Below are 22,186 nucleotides of genomic sequence, written 5' to 3'. Positions count from 1 at the left end.
GCTCTATAAGGGAATGTGCACCTTTTTTCTTTTTTTCTTTTTTTTCTCGTTCGATTCACTTAAAAATAAACACTTGAAAGTGCATTAATTATGATTCTAGTAATGTTTTCTTGGATTCGAGTTGTGCAGATTGAAGCTTGGAAAGCATTATAGTGTAGGAATCATAGCACAGTGGGTCCGAGAGTTTTTGAGGTTTGCTTTCTAAGGTCAATTCCCAATTTCCTATCTAATTGTTTAGTTAGTAATTGTGTCGTTGATTTTCATTGTGGAAGAACTTTGTGATGCCGTTAGGTTTTTTTGCTCATTTTCTCTTGGTCCTAAGCGATGCCGAATAATTAAAGTTTATATTATTAAGAGAGGATGATAGATTATAGTTTGTAAATTCTTAACTAAACTGAGAATGCTGGAAAATCATGTCTACATAAACAATAGTCAAACCAAAAGTGATTCTCATTAGAACAAGTAGGCAGCTTATTTCTCGCATCCTGATCTTTTGTTCTTCTCTACTCAAAGAAGAAAGAGCAGGAGTAATAAGAGTTAAATTGTGAGAGAGACTCTCCTACTCAAACAGAAAAGCCCTTCTTACGCTGAGAGCTCCTTGCTCGGACAAAGTTTCCTTACTCCATCAGAAGTAAATTCAATTAGAAATCCTAACCCTATTTTTTTGGATTTCTAATCCCAAAAAGTTGCTACTTTTTGTGGTTGGTGTAATGTAATGAACTAAGTGACTTGTAGACCCCAATGTACGTGTTGATTGTCAGGTGAACAAACACAACTAAACCCCCGAAGACTCTATATTAATTATCATATGCTCCAAGTTTGAACTAAACCCATAAACTGGCCCCCGCTTGTGTTTCCTTTAGTTGTTGGCAAACTGATCCTGTGAAAGGAAAATAAAAGAAAGGGAAGAAATATTAGAAAAAACCAGATGGAAGATTCATTCAACAGTAGTAGTGCATCCCCATAAAACCAGGAGCATCAGTGGCAATGTGCCTTTGTTCACCTTTTACGTGTTAAAGCGATTTACAATGTTTCTTGTTTTATTTATTGTCGTTGGTTGAAATAATATTCTGATGTTACAAGTGGAACTGACTCAACTGAGTCGCAACCAAGAGTGGATAAAAGAAGAAAAAAGTGGAATTCGGATAAGATTCCAATCTAATGGCTCAAGATTGAAGTATCCGTTACGTTAACGTATAACATTGACCTCTTTTTGAATCTGGTCTTTTTTAAATGCTTTATTATATTTATAAAAAAATAAAAAATAACATGCTTTATTATATTTAAATACAAATCTTTTCTAAATAGAAAATAAATAAATAATTTTTTTAAAAAAAAGAGTGTCTGATCGACCTCCACTCAGGTGGCGGCCCTTCATCTAAGGCGGCCAACCGCCTTTATGTGAGAACAATATTAAGTAAGAGAGACCTATTCCATACAAATTAAATAATCGAAACGATTATATAAAGATGCAGACCATGTGGATTGATTTTGCCTTTCTTTTTTTTATTAGTTTTATCGGTGAAGACCCTGGAATGGCAAATTAACATGTGAAGGCCTCAAATCCATGAAGAAAAATGTGCATTAATATATCTTCATTTGTTTGGTTTATCGGCCCAATTATTATTAGCTTAGAAAATGTGAGTTGGAAGTAAATTTGAAGGAAAACATCACGCAATAGTTAAGAGAAACAAGACATATATAATAAGTAAGAAGATTCCTTTCCTTTCCTATAATTATAAATGAAAAGAATTTGATTGGCCACTTCTCTCTTTATCGAGGTGTAGTGGCGTGATTGTCGGCATAGGAGGGTGGGGTGGGGGGAGGGGGTTTGGGTAACGACCAGATTTGGAATTTTCTTCTTTTTCGTTTTTCCTAAGTTCATATGAATATATATATAATTAAAAACAATAATAGCTTTTGTGTTTTTCACGCAAAGGCATCACTGACTGACCTTGAGGTGGTCCACCAGTCAACACACCCATATTTTCGTATGTGCCTTTGCGTGTTCGATGCGCAGTGGCGTATCTGTTGTAAATAAAAAAAAAAAAAAAATTTAAAAAATAAGGTTAAATACCTAATTCTTTCTAGGGCTTAATAACACTTTATTTTTTGTTCTCTATAGTTTTATTTGGATAGGACGAGGTACTTGTGGTTTTGATAAAGACGGAGATGGTATTTTCATTAAAATTTTGTCCAAAATTTAATGGAACATCACGTTAACACCAATCAAATGTCACAACGTGTCATGTAATTAATTTTTTAATTTTTTTTAATTAAAAAGATTAAAAATATATATTTTTTCAAAAAATAAAAAAATAAAAGTGGAGTAGCCTAAACTACCCCCAAGACCCATTAGCGGTGGCCTGGCCACCCCCATGGCCAAAGGGGGTAGCTAGCCACCCCCCAAATGGCCAAGAGGTAGCTATGGCCACCCAATTTTTTTTTTTTTTTTTTTTTTAAGAAAAAAATATTTTTTTAATCTTTTTATTTTTTTAAAAAAATAATTACATGACACATGGCGACATTTGATTGGTGCTAACATAGCATTCCTTTAAGTTTTGGACGAAATTTTAACGGAGGTATCATCTTCGTCTTTATTAAAACCACATGCACCTTCTACGATTCAAATAAAACCCTAAGAGACAAAAAATAAAGTGTTGAAACCCTTGGGAGGAATTAAGTATTTAATCCTTTAAAAAAAAAAAATCATTCCAACTCTTTTAAGTTCTCTTATTTGGATTCTCTCAGTTTCAAATGAACAGGAGAAGAGCGGGTTCCAACAATGGAATGGTAGAATTATAATTTTATTTTTGTTGGACAATTATGCCTATCTTTTCGTTGAAACATGCTCCTCTTCGATTTGCTTAAACTAAATGGTATAGAGAAATCAAATTCCCTAGGTTTTTGGTAACAATCCAATTTTAATGTATACTTTAATGTTTTTAAAATGAAAAATGCTAGAATATCTATTCTCGTCTTTTTTTTTTCATCATTCTCAGTACTTTGCCTCCCTCGGCAATGGGATGGAGAATGGAGCCATCCTTGTTGGGGTGGTCACGTGAGCCACCTCTCTATTAGGGGTGCAAACTTCTTTCAAGATTTTAGTTTTTTTTTTTTTTATATATAAAATTAACATTAATTTTTTAATAAGCCAATTTTACCCGTTTTGGTCAAATTTGCACTTGACTAATTTTACAAAAAAAAGTCATATCTCGAGTTTTGGATATTTGATTTGAGCAAGTTTATTGGCGTTGGAACTAATTCAAATATATACAAATTCATGTTTTACGAGGTTTGGCTAATTCTAATGTTTATTAGGTCAAAACAGACCGTAAAAGAAAGATTAAAAAATTAGACAAAAATAAAGGCAAAATTCTAAGAAAGAAATACTTGATTACTCTATTGAGAACTTTAATAAAGATTTTATTCCAACAAATCAAATAATCCAACAATCAAATATATTTTATTTTATTATTTACGTTATTTAAATTAAGATTTTATTTAATTGTAATAATTTATTAATTTCTTTTATTATTCTAAAAATTTCTATAATAGGCTTAGGTTTAATTTCTTTTATCATTCCTAATATGTAAGAGGCAAAGTTTATGTATTTTGATCAATTTATCATTATGAAACACTCAATTCTACGCTACCTGACATCCAATGTGGCAAAAGTATTATGACATTAATGCCATTAATACTAAGTTTTAGACAAAAGCAGTGAATTGAAAATTGCGAAAAAAAGAAAAGAAAAGGCGGGTCAAAAATGAAAACTTGGGGTGGCCGCGCAAGCTAATCCTGTAATGAGCTACCCTGCGGGGCAGCGGATCACCCCTCCTCCATCTGTTTATTATTTTTAATTAAAAAAACATGTAGCATGTGAAATGGCATTTTAGACCGAAACATTGAATTAAAAAAGAGAAATGAAAATATATATATAAAAAGGGTTAAAATAAGATTTTAAAAATTAAATTAAAAAAAAAAAAATTGAAATCGGGCAAGAACCAGAGCAGTGTGATGATTTCCCTTTACTTTTTTTTGCAAAATGGACCCCATTATTCCACCGATATCCAGATCTCATCTTTGCAAAATCCTGGTGGTTCATTCACAACGAAAAGAGAATCTCACGGAAGATTTATGATGCAGTGAATAATAGCCCTCCTGTATCTGCTAGCTTACAGTGATTACAGTGTCAGTTTGCCGAAAGAAGAAATAATTAACAAGGACACGACAGTATATTTAAAGGGAACAACCGTATTGACGGTTTTACCCCTTTGCTCCAAACCATATATATGTCCCACTTCCACATTCTGTAGCACTGATCTTTTACAATAAGATGGACAAATCAGTCTTTTTATAAACAGTATATGCCATAAGGATAATTTTTGGAAATAAAAATAAATATCTGACACATTAATGTTCATGTTAATCCGACATGCATTTTTATTACCTTAACGAATTGTAAAATCATTGATTTTCAGACTCTCAGACACTCAAAGGAGACGCGTCCTCCGATCCACATCGATAATAAGATCTTGTTTGCAGTCTCTGATGAATGCCATCCAACACACAGAATCTACTGATTTGTCAAAAAATTCTAGTATTAGAACGAAATCTTCCAACAACTTTTTCTTTTTTTCTTTCTTTTTCTTTTTCTTTTTTTCTTTTTTGTTTTTTAGTTCAACACCCCAACACACTTCTTTATCAGTGAAATCTCTCGCTGTCCTGTGTTCTCAGTGCACCCACTACACGTTTCTGTTGCCTCTCTGCCGGGCCTCAGACCAAGACTTCTTCAAAAGCTTGAAGAGTCTCTCTCTCAGAGACAAACCATTCTTTACCTCCGTATAACTGTCTAATCCTCCTCTGTTCTTTCACTTCCTCTCTCTGCATTTTTCAGTCTTAGCCTGAAATTATGTCTCATATCAAAATTTTCAATTGGGTGCACTGTAATTTTTTTGGTGACAAACGTTAATGGAGTTGAAGATGGGTCACCTAATCCTATACCCACTTCTTTAAATTTCTCAGATTTTTCTCTCATAAACAGATAAACTCAAACAAACAGTTGCAGTCCTCAAGCTGCAAACTTTTTGAGGCATTGGACGCTCTGTTTGTGTTTTTCCCTCTTCGCTTCTGGGTCTTCGAAATGTCAACCGTTGAAATGTCTCACCACGCCGATTTGGAGCAAGGGGGTCACCGCCGCTCCGTCACTGGAAGTGACGTCAGCGAAGATGGTAGTGTGTTCTTCTCAGACGCCGACGAGGGCTCGTGCTATTCCCAGTTCTATTCCACGACCGGTGGGTCCTACGACGAGTACAGCTTCGCTTGTGTGTACGATCCTGAGATTGGGAACGGCTCGGATTCTCGGAGAGCGTCTTTGTCTTCGGCCTCGGATTGCTCGGTCGTGGTGGTGGAGATTGAGAGTGGGGTCCCCGAAGTCAAGGTGCAGTTGGCGAAAACGGAGAGGGATTGTAGGATTTGTCATCTGGGTTTGGAAAGTAATAGCCATGAATCAGGGGTTCCTATTGAGTTGGGTTGTTCTTGTAAGGATGATCTGGGTGCAGCCCACAAGAACTGTGCGGAGGCCTGGTTCAAGATTAAGGGAAATAAGTGAGTAACAAAATCCTTTTTGCTTTTTCTTTGATTTTTGATATTATTGCATGATTTTGGTGCTTTTTTGCGAACCCAATTGATGGTTCGTAGCATTATGGAAGGTTATGTTTTGACTCTTTTGAGAGTTAATGTACTGGATGTGTCTTAGTTTCATTCGTCTGACTGTAAATTATAGTCATATTTTACTGGTTGTGATTGTGTACACTTTGAAACCCTTTCTCGACTGAGGTTTCCTCTTCTTGAAGGAATGCTACTTATAATTATCCACCATAAGGGAAAATTAATGATAACTAAACAAATCACTCTCAGAAAGTTGGTTTTTAGTACCTTAACTTATTAATTCGATGTAAAGCATAGTTTGTGATCTAGCAGCTTAGAGGATGTGGGGCACAAGAATTTTGATCTGTGAAAGTTAAAGAAGATGCCGGAGAAAAGTAAAATAGTAAAGCATTCTGAAGTCGTGGTGATATGTCTAAGTACACCGACGATTCCTTAATGCTCTTAACTTTTTTGAAGTTTAGGAATCTCTCCGGAGCTTCCTTCTGATCTCCCTAGCTAACCTTTATGTAAGTGGAGATTTGACCACTTATTGATGAATCCATTTGTCCTGGTGGAAGATTATTGCTTGCTGGTGTGCCACTTAATAAAAATATATTCTAATTGCTTATGTGCATCCTATTCACCCCCTGTTTCTAATGATATTTATATATTCACAATTGAAGAGTATCTTAGGTACTGAATTAGTCAAACAGATGCCCTGATACTTGTTCTGATCCTTAAAATCTTTTGTGCTCACTATTGCCACGTGTCATACATGTGTCTATACTGGTTTCGCTTGCCGGCAAGATCGATCTCGATACCATTACTTAAAACCATGGTAGTATCCCAACAGCTATTATCAAATACTCAACTGATTAGAACTGTGTGATTGATTGGCCCAGATATAGTTTTAATCAGATGGGGTTGGACTTATGCTTTAAAAATTATTTGATCACAATCCATATCCTGCCAACCACAGTTTTTTTGTGGCATTTCTTAAAAAAAAATTGTAAAACCCAATAGAGAATTGTATCCGGTGAACCTATTTTTATTGGCCTAGAGATGATTCCTTCTCATAATGGCAAAGATTTTAGTTTGTTCTGTCCTAGGCTTCTCAACAACTGCATATTTTATAGTTAGCAGAGGATGCCAGTCAGATGCTAGCTGTGATGCCTTAGTCAATGAAGGCATCAAGCTTGTGCTATATACAAATGCCTTGGTTAATAAAGGCATCATATTTTCATTTTTTTAGAAGTAATATTTCATCTTTATGTATGATAGAGAGCTTGTCAAGTTTGCACTAGTAATTTGTTTTTCTGCTTGGCCTGTTAGCTTTTCTAGCTTATCAAATTCCAGTTCTTGATTGTAGGCTTTCCAGATATTGTTTTGCACCCCCATTGCTTTCACATAGCTTCCTCTCGCGGCTTATTTTCCTTTATCATCACCATGGCAGCTGCTTGAGATTACATAATTGGATATAAAATGTATAAAGCTGTCAATTCTGGGCATCGTAGTGGTCATTTTACATGCTATTTTCTAAGACAGTTCCCTTTACTTTGTTGAAGTTTTCTATGATCTCATCTTTGAGTTTCATTACTTCTATATTTATTTCAGTTGGCTTGGTTTTTTGTTCTAGGACCTGTGAGATATGTCATTCTGTTGCACATAATGTCTTTGCATCAAATGAGATCGAGTCCACGGAGCATTCAAATGAGACAAACAATGCCACAGCTGCAACTACAGTCTTGGCACAAGTGCCCGTATCGGAGTCACGAAGCTTCTGGCATGGCCACCGGTTCCTGAATTTCCTGCTTGCTTGCATGGTCTTTGCATTTGTCTTGTCGTGGCTCTTTCACTTTAATGTGCCATCATCGTAAAATTCTGTAAAAGAGCTGTTGAGTGAAGGGTTTAGAAAAGTTAAAAAAAACAAAAAAGTCTTACAAAATTGTTGCTGTGAAAGGAGAGTTTCAACATTCAAGCCTTGGTAGGTTTATATAGATAAAAATACAACTTAATCTGCTCCTCCATACTTGTAGAGTTTGGTTTTTACCAATGTTTGAATATTCCTCATATATTACAACAACTTCTATCAGGCTTTTCTGCTTTCCAAGTTTCAAAATTAATGTATTTGGTTTTTTTCTGGCAAAATACTTGGAAGGGTTGTATTGAATTGTATATTTGTATTGCCCCGCTTAATTTTCTTGCATGGTGATATCTTGTTTCCTTGAAGATTCCTGTTTTTGGAATTTAATATTTGTACGAATGCATGTGATTTCCAAGAAGATAATTACAAAGGCTATAGCCTTGGTTATCTTTCTTGAAAAATTCGACAACAGCCTATAATCAAAAGATAATCTCTTTTTCAGGGAAATGAATTGGTTAACCCCAACTCCCACCTCCCAAAGTACGCATAGAGCACTTGGGGTTGGGTTAAAAATGGATTTGGGTTGGAAGGATATTTTTCACGGATCAAGATCCACAGCAATACCTTAAAAATTGCTTAAGCCAAGATAAAATGTTTGGCTTAAGCTAAATGGTTCCTCACTCTAAAGACACTTAACCTTTGCCCAAGAACAGTCTTTCATGTCTACCCATTGCTTTCAGTCTTATCTGTTACAGTATCAAGAACCTATTTGAAAAATCATAATCCATGGAAAAAAATATGATTCAACTTTGTCCCATATGTTAATGGCCACAGGCCCACAAGTAAGACAGAGAGTGGCTATCAATCATGTTGTTAAACACGGTTAAGCAACAATTACAAATTCATTATTAACGTAAAGCTGAAATTAAGGTAGTCCATTATGAAACTATTAAATAAAAATAAAAATTCAGAAGTCTTTGTTTAGTGGTGTTGAAAATAGTGTTGCATATTAAACAAAAAAAACAAGTTTTTGGTACTATAACTTTTACTATAATTTTCTTACAAACTCACATGACAATCCATATTTTATAAAAGCGAGTGACACATGAATTGAGACGTCAATTTGTAAACGCAGTAAATGCCATATAGAATGTTGTGTTAGTTTATATACCTAAAACCCCCGACAACACACTTAAACAAATTAATACAAAGTGAATTAGTGATTCCCTGTAGCCTCTTTTATGAAAAAAAAAAAAAAAAAAAGGTACAGGAAAGGCATGCAAAATAGGGAAAAACGGCGTCTCCACAACTAAACGACAAAGACCTTCCAATAGGATGATTGGCAGGGAGAAGGGACGGGCCAAAATACAAATAATCAAATGGGATTTACTCTACAGGTAAAATTTTCAAAAACAGACCCTTGCCAGATTAACAATAAACCGCAGGAAGATAATAATTAAACCAACAGTAGTTTTTTCCAAAATGGCAAATGAAGGATAGATACAAAAGACTAAGCATAACTATATAGTAAAAAAAAAAAAAAAAAAAAACCCACTAAAAAAAAGAAAGAAAGAATCTATACACTATTAATTTTTTTGTTCCTTTTGGCTTCCAAGTTTGTGCCATCTTTGAGTGTCTCTTGTGCATCGTTATCCATCCCAAGCTTGAAGAGGCAAGCTGCTTGAAGATACAAAGCAGTAGGCCACTCAGGAGACACCACCTGAGCTTGCATAGCATCCCCGAGAGCTTCCTGTAGCATCTCACTCATCAAGTAAGATAAACAGCGCCTAGCATACACAGTGGGTGATACCATGGTCCCGCCATCTATGAACTACAACAACAAAAAAAGAAGAAAATCTTAAGCCTTTTGCACAAACCAGCATCAAATCCCCCAAGCAAACGAACCCAATTCTTCAATGTGTAAAATTAAACTTTTTGAAAGTTGTAGTAAAATTAATATTTATATACCCTATGTAAAGGAAGAGTTAAAAACATGATGGAAAATCATTATTCTCTACTGATGTAATAGAAATCTGATTGTGCATTGCTCTCTTTTTCCTCTCCTCTGGTTGTGGATTGTTTTCATTGTCCCTTTCTTCCTCCTCAAAACCCAATCCTCATTACACTGTCACTCGTCAATTTGTGCTACTCAATCTAATGCACATTTTCCATGTCTCTATGCTTTTGAAAACAACTACATTTCTGTTAAATTTATTGCAAGTAGCTCTGAAATGTATAATGCATATAAATGAAACAAATTCTGTTTCGTAAACTACTACTCAATCTAGCTTCAAGGTACACTAGACAACATAAAGCACATTTCCTTTGCACTATGTTTTTGCAGTATAAATTTTGTTACTTCATGGCCTGATACACATGTTATATGCGCCCAATTTGCTAGGCCAAAAGAATTTGTAGAGGGCAGTGGACTCACTTTTGTGTAGCGATCGATGGCAGTTGCAAAGTCCTTAGCTCGAAAAGCTGTATCTCCATGTTTCTTACAATTCAGGGTCTCCTGCATTTGACTGGTCCACATTTGAAAAGAAAGCTGCACCTTGACAAGTACTCAAGCAGAATCAGTGCTGAAGCGTTGTAAAAGGAAAAAAAAAAAAAAAAAAAAAGTTTAAAGGAGAAAATACATTAATGTCGAAGCATCTATAAATATACTGTCTGCAAGGGAGAAGCATTGATTCTTTTCTAATGGTTGGAAGGGAAGTGGTGTTCAAGTTCAATGAACAAATTCTGATGATACTGTTTGCATAGCAGGAGATGCTATTTGCATATTTCAAAATTTAAAAAAGAACACCGAGTACAGAACAGACAGTAGCAAACCTCATTGGCAATTCCCTCATCATCCTTGTATCCCATCTTCTCCAATATTTCAAGTATGGCAGTAAGATCCATTCTCAAGCAAGCTTCACCAAAAGGTGTTAACGTCAATTGCTGCGTGGCGGGTGCAGTTTCATGTGGGATACCCATTAAAACATATGAGGGAACCTGCTAAAATACTATTGAATGAGAAATCAGCCTTCCCAGGACAGTTTTAACAAAAAAATAGAGTTTATCTCTTAATCAAACGTCAGGCAAATAGAAATAATGAGCAAAGACAGTGATAAACTTCTAGTTTTTGCTATTAGTGTTTTTTCTCTTGTAAGCTTCTTGTGTACGTGGGTTATGCACCCTTGGTGTTTCTAAATAAAATAATAAAAAGTTCACTATTGGGAGAAAAAAAAAAAAAAAAAGTGGGGAGAAGGGTAAACCCATGATCGAGAAAATGATGTCATTATTACTTTCAAGAACCATAAACCACGTTGAAGATAGGAGCATAGAGATAATGTCAGCTTAAGATAAACACAATGTTTTTTGATAAATATACATATATGAAAAAACAAGTTCCTTTCTCAAAGTCCCAATGAAATGAGGCCAGCATCAAGAAAATGGATGACTGTATTTTGAATAATTAACGTTACAAGTATCAATGACTATCAATAAGGACAAATCTACAAACTAATACACACATAAAGACGTTTATCCAATACGGTGTATACCTCTGTTTCTTTCTGAAGTGACATGAGAGAAGTGACAAGGGACTTCGCATTTGGCCTCTCACGAGCTTCATACTGCAAACAACGGGAAGCTAACCGCACCAACTCAGTTCCATCATCATTAGAGAAATGACCCTCCAGGGCAGAATCCATTAGCATCAGAAAATTCTTGCTGCGGATCAGGTCAAGTGCCTACGAACAAATACAGATCGTAGCAACATGAAAATTTTGAACTTCATCAATTTTAATCACAACTTGATTGTTCAACTCACAAACCTTAAATTAAAGAGTAATGCTACATACCACATAAACATCTCACAAAGCTGACGTGGCAATGTCTATTGCCATTGGATATATATATTTTTTAACAATAGCTGATCTAAGGGCTATTAGACCCTACCACGTCAGCTTTGTGGGATATTTGTGCGGTATGAAGCATTACTCTAAATTAAATTACTGTCTAACATTAATTATGGCATTGCATATTGAACACAAGCATGAAATACTCGAGAATTCACATATGAGACTTTGATGAAAACCGACATGACTTGGTGGAATATGTTTGCCACTAAGAAGATCTAGCAGCATGGTCCCAAAGCTGTAAACTACACTTTCTGCAGTCACCCTACCTGCAAAAGATAAGACACATTTATATACTTTTCTTTGAATTAAACTGAAACCGAATGGCAATTATGTAACAAACTATTTGCACAGATTTTCTAAACTTGTTCCATACCATATCATATAGGAATTCCTAGCTTACCTTTTTTCATGCCACCATTCATGTCAAATGAATATGAATTTAGTTAAGTGGTAAAAGAAACAATTATTTAAGCTCCATATCTGACAGTTCTAAATTGAGAGAGAGAGAGAGAGAGAGAGAGTTTAACCCATTATCTACAAAGCCTTAGCAAGCTGTCTACTGAAACAAAAATTAGATAAAAAGGAGAAACTTCCGGAAATATGCAAGCAAATTGATTTTGACACTCGTCATAACAAAGTATATATATATACCAGTCCTCAAGTACTCCGGAGGGGTGAAAGCCAAGTTAGTACTGTAGCTCTTCCCATCTCTGCTATTCTTCATAAGGCCAAAGCAAGACAACCTGGGATTTCCATCCTGTTCACCACGGACCCAAAATAAAAAAACCAAACAATGAAATGGGTATGAAAAAAGCTAAGCAAAACCTGCGTCGAAAACCTCTTTACCTGATCAAACAAGACCCTGTACGCATTGAGATCATGATACAGTGCCCGCCCTTTGCTACTGCAATATTCCAGAGCTTGTGCCAAATACAGCGCCACCCTCAACCTCATTGCCCATCTCATGGGCTGGGCCTCCCCTATTACCAATTCAAACACAAATTCCATAATGCAAAGCAGAGAGGAACGGCAGCCATTATAACCAAACGCTACCTTCAGAGAAAATCAAAATTCACAACACTCACAGTGAAACAGATGCTTCGCCAGCGTTTCATGGGGCATAAACTCCGCTACAAGCAGCCTCTCCTCGCCTTCACAGCAACACCCAATCAGGTTCGCCAATCGCTCGCTCCTCAGATTTCCCACCGATTTCGCTTCCTCCTAAACCACATTCAGTGGCATCAATTTAAAAATAAAAATACATTTTTTTTTAAAAAAATGAAATAAGTAAGAAATTTAAAACGAGTTAACGGACGATGAATTGGCGAGAATCGGGCCAGGCCAACTTGTTGAACCGCTTAACGGCGATCCAACGGCCGTTATCGAGCTTTCCTTTGTAAACAACGTTGGGAGCTTTAAGACCGTGCTCCGAGACTATGTTATCGGAGGAGAACCCACACGTGGCAGCCTTGAGTTGCTCGTAGCTGAACTCGGTGAAACTCGGCCACGAATTTCGGTCACTTTTGCCCCCATTTTCTGCGCACAATGACGGACTCACTGACTCAGTTAACAGTTTCATTCATCCCCGTGACACGCAAAAAAATAATAATAATAATAAAACATAAAACGTCAGACAGAAAGTAGCGATTAATTATCATACCGAGATCGGAGGACTCGAGGACGGAGGGTTTAAGGTGGGAATGGAACCAGCAGAGAGAGAACTTGGAGCAACGGGCTCCCATTGGGCGGCGGAGAGATCGAACGGTGGAGGTCGAATAATCAGACGGTGCTCATTGCTCAGCACTGACACAGAGAAAGAGAGAAAGTGTGAAGACTCTGAGTGTGAGTGAATGTGTTGGTTTTGGATCCAAGGTTGGTTACTCAGTCTTCCACACCCTCTTTTTCTTTCTTTCTCTCTATAAATCTCTACTGCGAGCAGTAGCAGTAATAATGTGATTTTAGTAATTTATTTATTTTTTTCATTTTCTTTTTTGATTCTAGCTATCACAATACATGTGCGTGCGTAAAGGAGCTTTTTCACTACTTTTTTGCTTTTCTGCATTTTCATCATTCCCCTCTCTCTCTCTCTCTCTCTCTCTCATCTCGAAACGGGATGGGAGTGAAATGGCCAGGCAACACCCGGCTCTCCTTTGTTACGACAAACACCAATGTTTTTGGTGTTTGCTAAATTAAGGAAAATAACAAAAATTAAATTGAACCATTGTCGTTTCAGTAGACTTTTGTTCGGAGTCGGTTAATTAATGAAAGTACAGAAGAAAAGAATTTTGTCACCAAAACACGATCCCAGCTGCATTTGGTTGACAATTGATTTTCTCTTTTAGATTAAGATTTTATTGTTTTGTTTGAATTTTTTTATGTTTAGTTTATTTTATTGCATTTAAAATTTAAGATTTTATAATGCTTTTTTCTTACTTACGTATTTTTCTTAAGGAAAATGTTAGGTGTTTTTCTAATATTCTTTTTACGTCTTCTCAACTGTGACGTGACTTTTAAAATTATCGTTGAATTTAAGATTATCATTATTGACTTTTAATCAATTGGTGATTTTAAAAGTAACATCACCATTGAGAGAACACCAAAAAAACATTAGAAGAACACCTCGCATTTCCCTTTTCTTAATAAGTTTTAAGACTAAAATATTATTAGCGGAATTACCCATATTTAAATTAATTGTAACAATTAATTCCTTCCATTTTGTAAGATTTGTATTTTCTATTCAATGTAATGAATAGTAAGATAAGATAGGTGTTTAGATAGTTCAAACCCTACTTATTCGGGCCGCCCAAATACTTGCCTGAGCAGGTAGGGCGTGCCAGCCCATTATTTTGGATGTGAGTACCCATTTCGTATTTATTCAGTATTTTGCCATTTTTAATTTTCTCTTCGAACCAACTAGGCTTGCATGAAGGTGGAATCAAGATTTTTTTGAGCAGTAAATATCTGAATTGCCTGAACACCGTTTCTCATGAATAAAACTGTCTTATGCCCCTCCCAAAATAAGAGGGGAAAATGATTAGGAATGCAAAAAAAAGCAGAAAGCTGCAACCAGAAAGTCAAAAAAGAAAGGGCTTTACGGCCCACACATGAAATGTGAGAGAGGAAAATAAATAAATAAAAAATAAATCACGATTTGTGCTGCGTGGGTAGTTCGTTAGTTAGGGATTGAGATCATGCTCATATGGTCAAATCATCATGCATATATACTACGTTCCCATAAAAGTCATGCCTTTTTAATTTGACCTTACAACCCCTTCAATTATGCATGACAAATGCATACAATTAGAATAATGCTATACTTATTTTTAATTTTTTTACACTAATAAGTCGCTTTTAAAACTACCATCAGCAAAATCCAATAAAAATCTATTTTATATTTAATGGTAGTTTTAAAAACCACTTATTGGGATAAAAAAAAATGAGAGTAAGTATAGCATTCCTTAGAGAATTTTTAGTTTCAAATAGATTTATTATTCATTGCGTAAGTAAGTACCAAGCTTTATCTTTCTTTTTGATCGACCACATATGGAAAAGTAATGATTTAACAGGTACATATTATTCACTGCCTAAGAAGTGATGATATAATGAATATATAGTATCAGTCAAATCCTGTTATAATATAATTAAATGATTAATTTTTTTTTTGTTATATTTTTAAGATAAGTAATGATTTAACATGATAAAAGTTACGATTTCGAATCTATTCAAGTTTATGCTCATAGTCATATAAACTATTTATTGAAATTCATATTTGTGTTACCTTACCTTTTTTTTTTTTTTTTTGGTGGTAACAAACCAACATTCATTCAAACAAAGATGAATACAGGGAGAACAGAAAAGAAAACAAACAAGCTAACTAAAATCCCAACCGGTCAGATCTCAAAAAACAAGAATGAGATCAAAAACGGAAAAGAAAGATGCGAATGCAGCCCAAGAAAACTTTTGCCGCAACGTATACTAGTGATAGATACTACTATCGGGAGTACAAATATCCCTATCAAACATTTAAAAAACTAGCTATGGGATATATTTTCGCTTGTGGAGCATGGGTTAGCAGGAGCAATGGAGAAGAAAGATCCGACACCCCACCAAAAAACTAGCTAATCAGTGTGTGACAGGTGGTGTTATTATTAGTACCACCCATATGGGGTTCAAAGAGGGACCCCTTTACAGGGAAAGAAAGAGAAAGTGGTGGGTTATTATAGACATGCTCAAATGATTATATTGAGACACAACAATGCTCTCTCTCCCTCCATCTTCTTTCCCCTTTATTGACTAACTTTGAGTCTTTTACAGCTTAAATTGCGCCAGCATCCATCTGCAATCTGCATCGCTTTTTGAGGCCATGGCCGCAGGTGGGCCATCACACTCTTCCATCCTACATAACATGTCCGACTATGGGACCTCCATGCAGTCGAGTGTCAACAAAAACAAGCATCATGAGAAAGTGAGAGAGAGAGATCGAGCCACATGACTCATGACCAAGGCAAAACTAGCTAGCTCAGATACGTGCAGCAGCCCATGTTTCCTTCAAATTTATTACTGACAGAATAAACAAGTAAAAGAGAGGCCAAGAACAAACACTTGATCATCATGTGCCATCCATATGAAGATGCACACCAAAAGCAGACCAAAAAAGCCAGTGGGAGATCTAAATACGAAAAATAGAATGAATTAATTTCTTTTTCTTGAGGACTCTAGTGATACTCAAGCCAATAACCCCAAGCGCTTCCCATTGTAAAGTAAGAACTTGAGATCTAACCCTCACTAAGACAATCCAAGTGCTACTAAGTACTAAACCACACCCTCGGTGGTAGTAGCGTGTCAATTAGAATGTTGGTCTCTTGTTCTAGTTATCCCGTATTCATGTTCTGATATGGACCAATTTGCACCAATAAGTAAACTTATGATGTTGTAATTTCGATTGTGAATATTGAATAACATGAATTTAGTAAACTTTATTCATTTAAAAAAATAAAAAGAGTAAACTTTGATACACTAATGGTTCATAATTCATAGTAAAGATCCATTACTGTCTCAAGAAAAAGAAATTTCATGTCTATTGACCGCCCATATTTTGTTGGGCCGATTTGGCTTAGGTGCTGTAAAAAATCATTGTACATGTGTGTTGTAGTTTTTTCGGTGATCCAAATTTAGTTAACCTTTAATCAATATGAACTATTAAAGGGTATTGTTTTCTTATTAAATGGCCAATATCCCAAATATATTAAGATGTTCAGCTTTGTTAATCCTGGCCTTTACTCCCCAATTCTCACAAAAATTAGGGTTTCTGACAAATTTAACAAAATTTGTATGGTTTTAAGGATAGTTTAGTTTTCTGGGAAAAAAATATATATATATATATTTTTGAAGGCGTTGAATGTATAAATTTTTTTTTTATTTTTGAGACTGTTAAGATGGATGGGGTATAGTAGTAGAATAAATATGTGCTTTCTACAGTTTCTCATCTATAAGAAGAGACAAGTGAGTTAACGAAGCAAGTAAAAGTAAGCGGTTGAGCAGTGAATGGGGTTCCAGTGTAGTACAGAGAAGGGAGGTATAGTCTGCGTCAAACGGGTAAAACTGAACAGGCACGGGAGGCAAGCTGCTTTGCAGGTCTCCGTTTTAAATGGAAACTTTTGCCAACCCAAAAAAGTGTCGCTCCACAAACAGAGCAACCTATGGACAACGTGGGGGCATGGGGGCTACAGACAGGGCGCATTATCTTTGCATCACCAGGCACATGTCACAGACTCTCAGCCATATAAAAAGACAAAAGCCATCATGTGCACCCTCGGCTCAATAACTCATCACCCACTACTCATTTGCAAGAATTGGATTTCTTTCTTTTAAGACTCAACCAAAATAACACAATAACAAAGTGGTTATAAGGATTGAGTGATTCACCAGCAGAACACAAGGGGACAACATTTGCATGTCAGAAAAAGAAAAATAATAATAATTGAAGACTTGAAATAATAGGAACATGGAAAATTCAAGGTACAAGCCGATGCAGATAATAAATTATATTAACCACAACATAAAGGAGCAAGACCGCAAAATGCAATAAAGCACAAGCCAAATTCCACTTCTAGCATATTGTAATTAGGTTAGAATAACAGCCCACCATACAATCAACTAAACCCTTTAGAGAGCATGAACATCTAACCAGCAGTCCTTTTTTTTAGCAGCTCCCGTCGACATTGCTGCAGCATCAGCTTTTCCATTATCTATACACCATTCATTGCAGTGTCAGGATGGCCTGTGTTTCCATCTTCCAGAGTCTTGCCATTGACTTGAGTTCTCTGCCTCTGGAAAAAATGTAATGCTAATCTAAGTCGCCACTTAACGAAAAACATACTTTGATTATAAGATCGAACAAAACTAATAGATTCACCATACCCAATCTGCGGGGTCTCCAGAGTTCCCATTTGAAAGCTTGTGATTCTCTTCTTTGGTCCTGCTGTCTTTGTCTTTGGTATTCAAGGGTAACAATGCTGCTCCACTAGTCCGATCAGGCAATTCTGCAGTAGCAACACAAGTTAATGCGACTGCTCAAAGATGCCAACCAAAAAATAGAGCAACAACAGACTCAAAACATTCTAACCTGGCAATTTCTTGTCTATAAAGAACACCACCAAATTAACAGTATACCTGCAAGGGTACCCGTTAGTGAACTTAATATATAAAAGTTACAGAATCATTTATCTTCAGCAATTATAAAAGTTCGAAAAGTTCAAAGCAGACCATACCATGCAACAACAACATCAACCGTGTAATGTTTGCGGGATGCTACAATCAAGAAACTCTGGACAACAGCAAGCAACCAAGCTAACTGTTTTATAAACCTGCAATGATGCATAATAAAAATTTAAGTTTAGTAAGAACCATATTACAACTAGTACGATAGCATTGGGTCAGGGAGCATTGTGAAGTTAGATTCAAAACAAAACTCGAATCACAAGTCACAATCTCTAACCAGATACGATCGGCTAACTTGTAAGTCAATTTTGGTTCATCAATATTTACAAGCCATACTTTACCTTCGAGAGCCATATTTCTGGTACGAGCGCACAAAGACTAGAGTAAATATCATGTGGGATGAAAAAATCAAATCACCACAACCATACACTATGCCCCGGGGAACTGCGTATTCAAAAATGATATATAAGCACAAATATGCATTATTTCCTAGCAATGAGCCAAAGCACTTCAGTAATACAAGAGTTACTCACAATTAATCAAGAGGACTTCAACCACACTATCAGGACGAGGCAGCGTGGCAAGTTTTGAACCCTTCATAATAGAGCAAGATGTTACATACTACTCAGCAGAGAATAAGACTATAAACATTTTCAACATAAAGCCTTGCATTCAGCAACATAGAGTGCAAAACAAAATCATTAACTTATGCAAAAGAGTCTACCTCACGACAGTGATAGTTTGGACCAGGAAGCTGGGTAGAATAAAATGTTATGATCCGGAGAAATTGAGAACCCTGCAAAAAATAAATACAAACAAACCAACCATCAGAAAGACACCAGCATCACTTCCATACACAATATCTTCAACAGGATCCATATACCTAAGAGTTGACAAACCCATCCATCCCTACCTACACAACTAAACATTTCTCCAGATAGGATAACCAACTACTCTGTTTCTAACATTACAAAAAAACTCTATGGATTCCTCCATCCAACACTCAATGAAACGAAATAGCAGCTTGCAGCTTTCTCTCAAAGACACAGGTATTGAACGTGCAAACTCAAGAGTCAATGAATTATTACAAATCTAAACATTAATCAGTATTTTCCCAAATTGCCCTCTAACCATGAATTCTACGACTTATCTCATCAATAATAACTTTCCGTTTTAACGATTTCTCATATATTTCGCATGATTCTACATCTCAAGCCAAAAGGGACTCTCAAAACATGGACAACACAAAAAGATCACGCAATATAATTTCAACTTACAACTAAAAATGCTAGAACCCTGCACCAAATTAGAACTGTGTAGATCTTTTTGCTCTTCAAGATGAATGGATGGAAAGTCCACTGCAATAGAGCATTACGCATTATTAGAAAAAAGTAAATAAACTTTTCCCTGCAAAAGTGATCTTGCACAATAGAAAGTCAAAAGGAAGTAAACCTCAGTGAAAGATGAGAGGGAAAATTTAAGTAATGGGTAGCAACATTAGGACATGATTTAACAATCAATTCAGTTATAAGCAGCCTCAAACCATGAATCAATTAGACAAAAATCCAGGCAAACTCGAATCAATTAACAACTGTTCAGCGAGAATAATGGCAGATAATATGTGTGAATAAAAGCATATGATCAGAATCAACAAAGAAAGTTAATAACAAGAGGTACCCACTATCCTAGCTTTCAAAATTGAGTCATAAAGGAGCTTATCGCTGATGAACCTCCTTTAAAAAATTAAAGATTTACTTGCATAAACTGAGACCAAGCTTCATTTCTTTAGAATAGCATTGCTTGCCTGCAAACTAATATAGCAGGTAATTTATTTGCAAGCCTCCCCTCACATACCTTGTCTCCATGCTGGAAATAATACACATTGCTACTATCCTAATTTGTCTGAATTCCATAAAGCATAGAAGTCAATGGGAAAATCAAGAGTCTCATGGAGACAGCTAAAGTATATTGTACATTTATGAGTGAGAGAGAGGCAAGTTTTGAGTCAGCATTGAAATTAAATTTATTAATGTTGTCTTTCATCAATCCTGATACCAGAGGCAACAAAGAAATAGGCAACTAGCAAAAGAAATATAAGGGGATGAACCTTACCAAGACAAAAGATAGAAAAATGAAGGTGAACAGAGTCTCACTGATGTAAGCTTTGTCTTGCCCAAGCTCCTATGTCACGTAGAGATTAAACAATATATACGAGTGTTATTCAGTGAAATAACAGGATGCCGGGTGCGCAAAAAAGCCCAACCTATAAGAAAACAATTCTACAATAGAAGTACATTACACAGAGACGGAGAAAAAAAGGATACTAACCGGGAGAAGAAAGAACCCAACATCCTGAAGTATTGGCCCTGGCCGATGCAGATAATGAACTCCTCGGGCAGCCAGACCATGTACATACTGTTAAAAAAGGTATATATGTCATCCACTGGACAAATATAAGGAACAAAAAAGCAGCATAAAAAAAAAAAAAAAAAAAAAAAAAAAAAAAAAAAAAAATTCCACCCATGTAATATTTAAGATCTGTACATAAACCGACACTCATAAACAAAATGGAATATCGTGATGAAGGGTGGGAAAAAAAACGGAGGGCTTGGTTTCTCAAACATTCGATTCTGTTACAAGGAAGACGCAGCCACATGACTACTATATTGATTATTCAAGCATTCTAACAAACACCAATGAAAAGTAAAAGGCAAACCACGAAAAACATCAACAAGATTAATTAAGCGTAGTGAAATGAAGAAAATCATTTTTAAAAAAATTATCAAACCAAGGCCATCCATGTGACCAGAAAAGAAAGTTTAGCTCGTACTAAACACATAGATCATCTCCAAAAGTTACAAAAAATTGCAGCAAGCCATAAGCATAACCATTGACCCGTTCCTGTGCTTCCGTTATAGAAAAAAAAAGGGTAATCGATACTCTCAACACTAAAATCCAAATAAACAAACAAACACTGAATGCAAGTTCAAACTTCATCCCCAGAAATGAATCCAAGCAAACATGCCAGAAAGAAATCCCACTACCGGACCAAATGACTCCAGCATTTCATGAAAAGCGCCCCCCCTATTCTCCAAATTACAAAAATTGTTTTTAAACACAAATACAACCAAAATAGAAATAAATTTCTGTGCAATGAAAAGTCCGATTATCCAGCAACCTATCAATATAGAGTACCTGAAGAATGAGACCGGCGAGAAGGTACTTCCAATTCTCTGCAAGAAGATAGATCTCCGTCGTTGTCTCTGCGCAAACTCTCTTCCATAGCTTCTCATCCACAAACAGTAACAACCCAGATCAATAAAAACCTACCAAAATTTGCATAATTATGCAAAAGATAGTACGGAATTAAAGAGGGTAACCAACCTTCGAAGCCTCGCGACCAATGTAAAGCGTCATCGTTTTGGCGTGTAACAACCAGTTCCATATTACTTCACGACCAAACCAATGAGGTCAACATCATTCATCACCCAAAAAAGAATTCCTCAACACAGTCTCGTCCAATCCCGCTCCTCTTAACAACCTTAAACTACCGAGAAAATCAAAACCCACAACGAATCACCTCAAAAACGCAGCGTTTCGATGCTATCCAACGGATCAAAACGCGATTTCGGAGGTAGAGATCGGATTCGGAACAAAAACGAAGATCAGGGAAGTTCGACGATTAGAGGCCAAAGCGAAAGGGGTTGAGTTCAAGTGGTGGGTTGTTTGATATAAATCAACAAACACCCTCTCCAATTCTCTCTCTCTCTCTCTCTCTCTCTCTCTCTCTCTCTCTCTCTCTCTCTATATCTCTCTATCTGATTCTAGCTTTGTCTGACTGCTGGGCACGCGAGGTGAACACGGAGAGACAGTTGAGAGAAAGGGAAAAAGAGGGCTTTTTATTTGCAAACAAAGAAAACGAAACATCGCGCTACGCCAGCCCTCCCCCCATATGCTATTACTACGAAAGTGTGCCTTCGTGTGCGCGCGCGCGCGTGACAGAGCGAGAAAGTTACTCTCCCGAAAATTTATCTAATAATAA

The 22,186-nt window shown here is 36.2% G+C and overlaps 3 protein-coding genes across 6 annotated transcripts; 1 reads left to right on the top strand and 2 right to left on the bottom strand.

The window, feature by feature from the left end:
• Positions 1 to 4,480: 4,480 nt before the first annotated feature.
• On the top strand, positions 4,481 to 7,742 carry LOC132191814 (uncharacterized). The gene is made up of 2 exons (XM_059606920.2): positions 4,481 to 5,610; positions 7,289 to 7,742. Exons 1-2 carry the CDS (start codon positions 5,147 to 5,149, stop codon positions 7,527 to 7,529), a joined length of 705 nt encoding a protein of 234 aa, XP_059462903.1. The 5' UTR covers positions 4,481 to 5,146; the 3' UTR covers positions 7,530 to 7,742.
• A 1,092-nt stretch (positions 7,743 to 8,834) lies between these two features.
• On the bottom strand, positions 8,835 to 13,392 carry LOC132161692 (serine/threonine-protein kinase BSK6). 4 transcript variants are annotated; one of them, XM_059571868.2, is made up of 10 exons: positions 13,085 to 13,392; positions 12,740 to 12,960; positions 12,510 to 12,645; positions 12,271 to 12,404; positions 12,076 to 12,181; positions 11,605 to 11,690; positions 11,065 to 11,253; positions 10,349 to 10,516; positions 9,951 to 10,070; positions 8,835 to 9,347 (listed from the first exon to the last, which is right to left on the bottom strand). In XM_059571868.2, the coding sequence occupies exons 1-10, from the start codon at positions 13,164 to 13,166 to the stop codon at positions 9,093 to 9,095; spliced, it is 1,497 nt and encodes a 498-aa protein (XP_059427851.2). In that variant the 5' UTR covers positions 13,167 to 13,392; the 3' UTR covers positions 8,835 to 9,092. The 4 variants fall into 4 exon arrangements, with proteins under 4 accessions (XP_059427851.2, XP_059427853.2, XP_059427852.2 ...); XM_059571870.2 differs by having other exon boundaries at positions 8,836 to 9,347; positions 9,951 to 10,064; positions 13,085 to 13,390; XM_059571869.2 differs by having other exon boundaries at positions 8,836 to 9,347; positions 10,349 to 10,513; positions 13,085 to 13,390.
• Positions 13,393 to 17,436: 4,044 nt separating this feature from the next.
• Positions 17,437 to 22,063, bottom strand: ATIPCS1 (Inositol phosphorylceramide synthase 1). The gene is made up of 12 exons (XM_059572233.2): positions 21,529 to 22,063; positions 21,340 to 21,429; positions 20,473 to 20,559; positions 20,257 to 20,325; positions 19,422 to 19,502; positions 18,869 to 18,940; positions 18,678 to 18,738; positions 18,486 to 18,588; positions 18,195 to 18,290; positions 18,050 to 18,096; positions 17,845 to 17,966; positions 17,437 to 17,753 (listed from the first exon to the last, which is right to left on the bottom strand). Exons 1-12 carry the CDS (start codon positions 21,559 to 21,561, stop codon positions 17,673 to 17,675), a joined length of 942 nt encoding a protein of 313 aa, XP_059428216.1. The 5' UTR covers positions 21,562 to 22,063; the 3' UTR covers positions 17,437 to 17,672.
• Between the last annotated feature and the right edge of the window lie 123 nt (positions 22,064 to 22,186).

The sequence above is a fragment of the Corylus avellana genome, chromosome 10, assembly GCF_965113065.1.
Source record: "Corylus avellana chromosome 10, dhCorAvel1.hap1.2, whole genome shotgun sequence".
Classification (NCBI taxonomy): domain Eukaryota; kingdom Viridiplantae; phylum Streptophyta; class Magnoliopsida; order Fagales; family Betulaceae; genus Corylus; species Corylus avellana.
Note: the sequence above shows the minus strand (reverse complement) of the source record. Positions and strands in the feature narration are given on the sequence as shown.

Coding starts and splice junctions, on each gene's coding strand:
- LOC132191814 (XM_059606920.2), top strand. CDS start 5,147: ATGTCAACCGTTGAAATGTCTCACCACGCCGATTTGGAGCAAGGGGGT. Junction 5,611..7,288: donor TTCAAGATTAAGGGAAATAA/GTGAGTAACAAA, acceptor TTTTTGTTCTAG/GACCTGTGAGATATGTCATT.
- LOC132161692 (XM_059571868.2), bottom strand. CDS start 13,166: ATGGGAGCCCGTTGCTCCAAGTTCTCTCTCTGCTGGTTCCATTCCCAC. Junction 12,182..12,270: donor ACAGGGTCTTGTTTGATCAG/GTAAAGAGGTTT, acceptor CGTGGTGAACAG/GATGGAAATCCCAGGTTGTC. Junction 11,254..11,604: donor AACATATTCCACCAAGTCAT/GTCGGTTTTCAT, acceptor ATTTGTTCGTAG/GCACTTGACCTGATCCGCAG.
- ATIPCS1 (XM_059572233.2), bottom strand. CDS start 21,561: ATGACGCTTTACATTGGTCGCGAGGCTTCGAAG. Junction 17,967..18,049: donor TATAGACAAGAAATTGCCAG/GTTAGAATGTTT, acceptor TTGCTACTGCAG/AATTGCCTGATCGGACTAGT. Junction 17,754..17,844: donor CTGGAGACCCCGCAGATTGG/GTATGGTGAATC, acceptor CATTTTTTCCAG/AGGCAGAGAACTCAAGTCAA.